Here is a 3,779-nt window from a genome sequence, read left to right on the forward strand (position 1 = left end):
AGCATATATAGCCGATTCGGGACTGTTATGATATCAAAGGCGTACGATCATGTCCTAGTGAGGTGCTGCGAAAACTCTTAGAAAAGACAATTCTCCTTATTTCTTCTCTCCCCCCTCTCTCCTCTCTTCTCTCTCTCTCTTCTCTCTCTCTCTCTCTCTCTCTCTCTCTCTCTCTCGGTGTCTGTATGCCTAATATCTCTTTATCGCTCTTTTTTTTTCTCGTTCTAGCCCTCCATCGCTCTCTGTCTCTTTCTCCCTCTCTCTCCCTCTGTCTCAACTCTTTTTTTCCTGTCTTCGGCTTTCTAAGCCTTTCTGATCGTCTCTGTCTGCCTTCTCCCTTTCTCTCCCTCCTCTCTCTCTTTCACTCTCTGTCTCTCTACCTCGCTCTCTGTTCCTTCTCTGCGTCTCTCTCACATTTTTGCACGCTCTTCTCCTCTCTTCCTTTCTTTATCGCGCGCGCTCATCTGTTATCTATCTCTCCTCCCTCTCTCTCAATTCTCTCCAGTAGATCTTTTTAACTTTACACTATTTTAGTGTTTTTTTTTCTGACCGGGCACCGCGTCCGCTTCGAACCGTACACTATCTGTAGCAACGCGAAACTTGAAATATTTTCAGCAACGATGAAGGCAGGGCAGGTGGTCGTCGTTCGTTTGTCTTTCATGCTAAGTGTTGAATGTTACACGCAGGTCTTCTTCAGCGAACGGTAGATGGCTCCAGGGGATTTCTACAGGAAAGCTGGACTCGTACAAGATTCGGTTCTTCGCGGACAACATTTAAACGGGCGAAACACTTGGCTAGCGTGCGTCCGCGTGGCGTCGCGTGCGAGCGTTCAAGAGGTGCGGTGTGTCCGCGTGCGTTGCGGTGCGTGCTGGCGGGCGTAAGAGCGTGCATTTTGCGTGCTGCGTGGCGGCTGCGCTGCGAGGGGCGGGCATTGCGGCCGTGCGTGCGTGGCATTGTACGTGCGTTGCTTGATGCCGTGCGTGCGTGCTTTCGCTTGCGTGCGAAGCGTGCGTGCGGTGCGTGCCTGCGAAGCCGTGCTGCCTGCGTGCGTTCGGCGCGTGCTGCGTGCGTGCGTGCGTTGCCGTTTGCATGCGTGCGTGGCGATCGTGCATGGTGCGTTGGCAGTGCGTGCGTGCGTTGCTGTCTCAAAACCCACTCGTGCATGTGATCGTGAGAAACGTTTCGCTAGTCATTACAAACCACGTTTGATTTAGCTGTGAGCCGACGTGTGACAAGCGGAAATTCGATTATAGGCACCTCGAGTTTATTTCGCTTACACTACAAAAACATAAACGGTTTTGAACCACGCACGCACGCACGCATGCACGCACGCATGCACGCACGCACGCACGCACGCACGCACGCACGCACGCACGCACGCATGCGCGCTCTTACGCCCGCCCGCACGCACGCACGCACGCACGCACGCACGCACGCACGCACGCTCGCACGCACGGATGCACGCACGCAAGCCCGCACGCACGCTTGCACGCACGCTTGCACGCACGCACGCACACAAGCACGCACGCACGCACGCATGCACGCTCTTACGCCCACACGCACGCACGCACGCACGCACGCACGCACGCTCTTACGCTCGCACGCAAGCCCGCCCGCCCGCATGCATGCACGCACGCACCTAGCCAATGTTCTCCGTTTATGTTTCCGAATCCGAACTTGTACAAGTCCCAGTTTCTGTAGAAACACTCTGAGCCATCTAGCCTTCGCTGAAAGACCTGCGTGTAACTTGCACACTTAGCATGAAAACAACAAACGAACGACACCTGCCTGCTTTCATCTTGCTGAAAATATTCAGTTTCGCTTGCTAACAATAGTGTACGGTTCGAAGCGGACGCGGGTGCCGTGAGAAAAAAGAAGAAGAAGAGTGTAAGTTAAAATGTCTACTGGAGAGAATGAGAGAGAGGGAGAGCGTGCGCGATAGATAAAGAGAGCGCGCGCGAGAGAGAGAGAGAGAGCGTGCAAGAGAGTGTGAGAGAGACGCAGAGAGGCACAGAGAGCAAAGAGGGAGAGACAGAGAGTGAGAGAGTGAGAGAGAGAGGGAGAAGGAGACAGAGAGCGAGAGAGGGCTAGAACGAGAAAGAAAGAGAGCGATAAAGAGATAGGCATACAGACACCGATAGAGAGAGAGAGGTGGAGAGAGAATAGGAGATGTGTTTCTAGAGTCCTCGTACACCGCACTGAGGACTGATCGTACGCTTATATCATAACAGTCATCTGGCTATATATGCTGAGATTGTATACTCCTGCGCGCTAGTACATCCACTATAAGATTTATGCTAGTACATCCACTATAAAACGCACGTACGCACGCACGCGCGTACTACTCTGTCATATTCCGACACTGAGCCCCGGGTTCGTAGCCAGCCAAGCATCCGCGATCAGTGGAGGGCGTATTTCACGGGTCTCACTTTCATCTCGCTGCTCATGAGTGCCTCGGAGTGACCGGGCCAAGTGTACCACACGACTCCCTTCGTGTTGTCCTCTCCGTAGAGTCCGTTCAGGTTCGAATTGTGGCAGCCGCTGTACCACCAACCGCCCTTGCAAGATTTAGCGCAGCTGCCGGTCTTGTGGGTGTCGTTGTCCCGGTCCGGAGTGCTGAAATTCTTCCCGTGATGAGCTGATATCATCGAGTCGCCTGAAAATGATGAGAAGCGTGTGAGGCGGGGGAGGTAATGTGGGTGACGGTGAGCGCATGATTGCGAATTGAGAGAGAAACCGAGAGGGAGCGGGAGAGATAGATAGATAGAGTGTGCGAGAGAGAGAGAGAGAGAGAGAGAGAGAGAGAGAGAGAGCACGAGAGGAGAGTGCTATGCATACAACAATATTATGCGTATAACAATGTATACATTGTTCTGCATGCAACAATATATATTAAAACGTATAACAATGTTTATATTGTTCTGCATGGAACAATATATACATATACATATAATAATGTATATATTGTTATGCATGCAACTATAAGCATGTACCTATACATATAACAATGTATATATTGTTATAACAATGTATATAGTGTTCTCACAGACGCAAACGAGCGTTTACCCGCAGTGCCGTGGTACATGCCGACGTTGAGCTTGTACAGCGCCCTCTCTGAAGCGATGCTGAAAACATCGTACGTGGCGTAGCGCGTCTCGCCCGAGAATCTTCTCAGATCGATTCGTAGCTGCATCGGTACGGAGGTGGTGAGAGCGTTCAGTCGGTCGTTGCCTGCATGAGAGTGAGAGAAAGAGAGAGACGTGGTTATCTGCATGAGAGTGAGAGAGAGACGTCGTTACGACGCATGCGCAATCGCCACACTTCTTCGACGAAATTGCGCCAGCGACGAAATTTAATTCGGCGTATTTTAACTTTATATACCCAGGTGAATGTCGGCAGAATTCGATTTAACGCCGGGTTCAAAACCGTGGATTTGTAGTGTAGCGACAACTCTGTGGTTGCTATATCGAATTTTCGCTTGCCACACGTCGCTCACGCTAAAATCAAACGTGATTGTATGACTAGCGAAACGTTTCTCACGATCACGTGCACAGGTTTAGGTTGAGACAGCACGCGCGCACGCACGCACGCACGCACGCACGCACGCACGCACGCACGCACGCCCGCCCGCATGCATGCACGCACGCACGCACGCACGCACGCACGCACGTACGCACGCACGCACGCACACACGCACGCACACACGCACGCTCGCTTGCACGCACGCACGCACGCACGCACGCACGCACGCACGTCATGCACGCACTCACACACGCACG

The 3,779-nt window shown here is 52.6% G+C and overlaps 2 protein-coding genes across 2 annotated transcripts in view; both read right to left on the bottom strand.

The window, feature by feature from the left end:
- The window catches only part of LOC106819974 (techylectin-5A-like), a 5,494-nt gene extending 3,259 nt beyond the window's left edge, over positions 1–2,235 (bottom strand). Inside the window, exons 1-2 of the mRNA XM_014824537.1 lie at positions 2,230–2,235; positions 1,640–1,736 (exon numbers count right to left, since the gene is read on the bottom strand). Coding sequence (XP_014680023.1) covers positions 1,640–1,736; positions 2,230–2,235 — 103 coding nt within the window. The remainder of the gene's footprint in view (positions 1–1,639; positions 1,737–2,229) is intronic.
- LOC106819975 (techylectin-5A-like) lies at positions 1,573–3,231 on the bottom strand (the record flags this gene model as incomplete). Its single annotated transcript, XM_014824538.1, has 3 exons — positions 1,573–1,588; positions 2,311–2,656; positions 3,067–3,231. Coding segments are annotated over 2 exons (422 nt in total), but the record flags the coding sequence as incomplete, so codon positions are not given.
- Positions 3,232–3,779: the final 548 nt, after the last annotated feature.

The sequence above is a fragment of the Priapulus caudatus genome, unplaced genomic scaffold (genome assembly GCF_000485595.1).
Source record: "Priapulus caudatus unplaced genomic scaffold, Priapulus_caudatus-5.0.1 Scaffold5416, whole genome shotgun sequence".
NCBI lineage: Eukaryota > Metazoa > Priapulida > Priapulimorpha > Priapulimorphida > Priapulidae > Priapulus > Priapulus caudatus.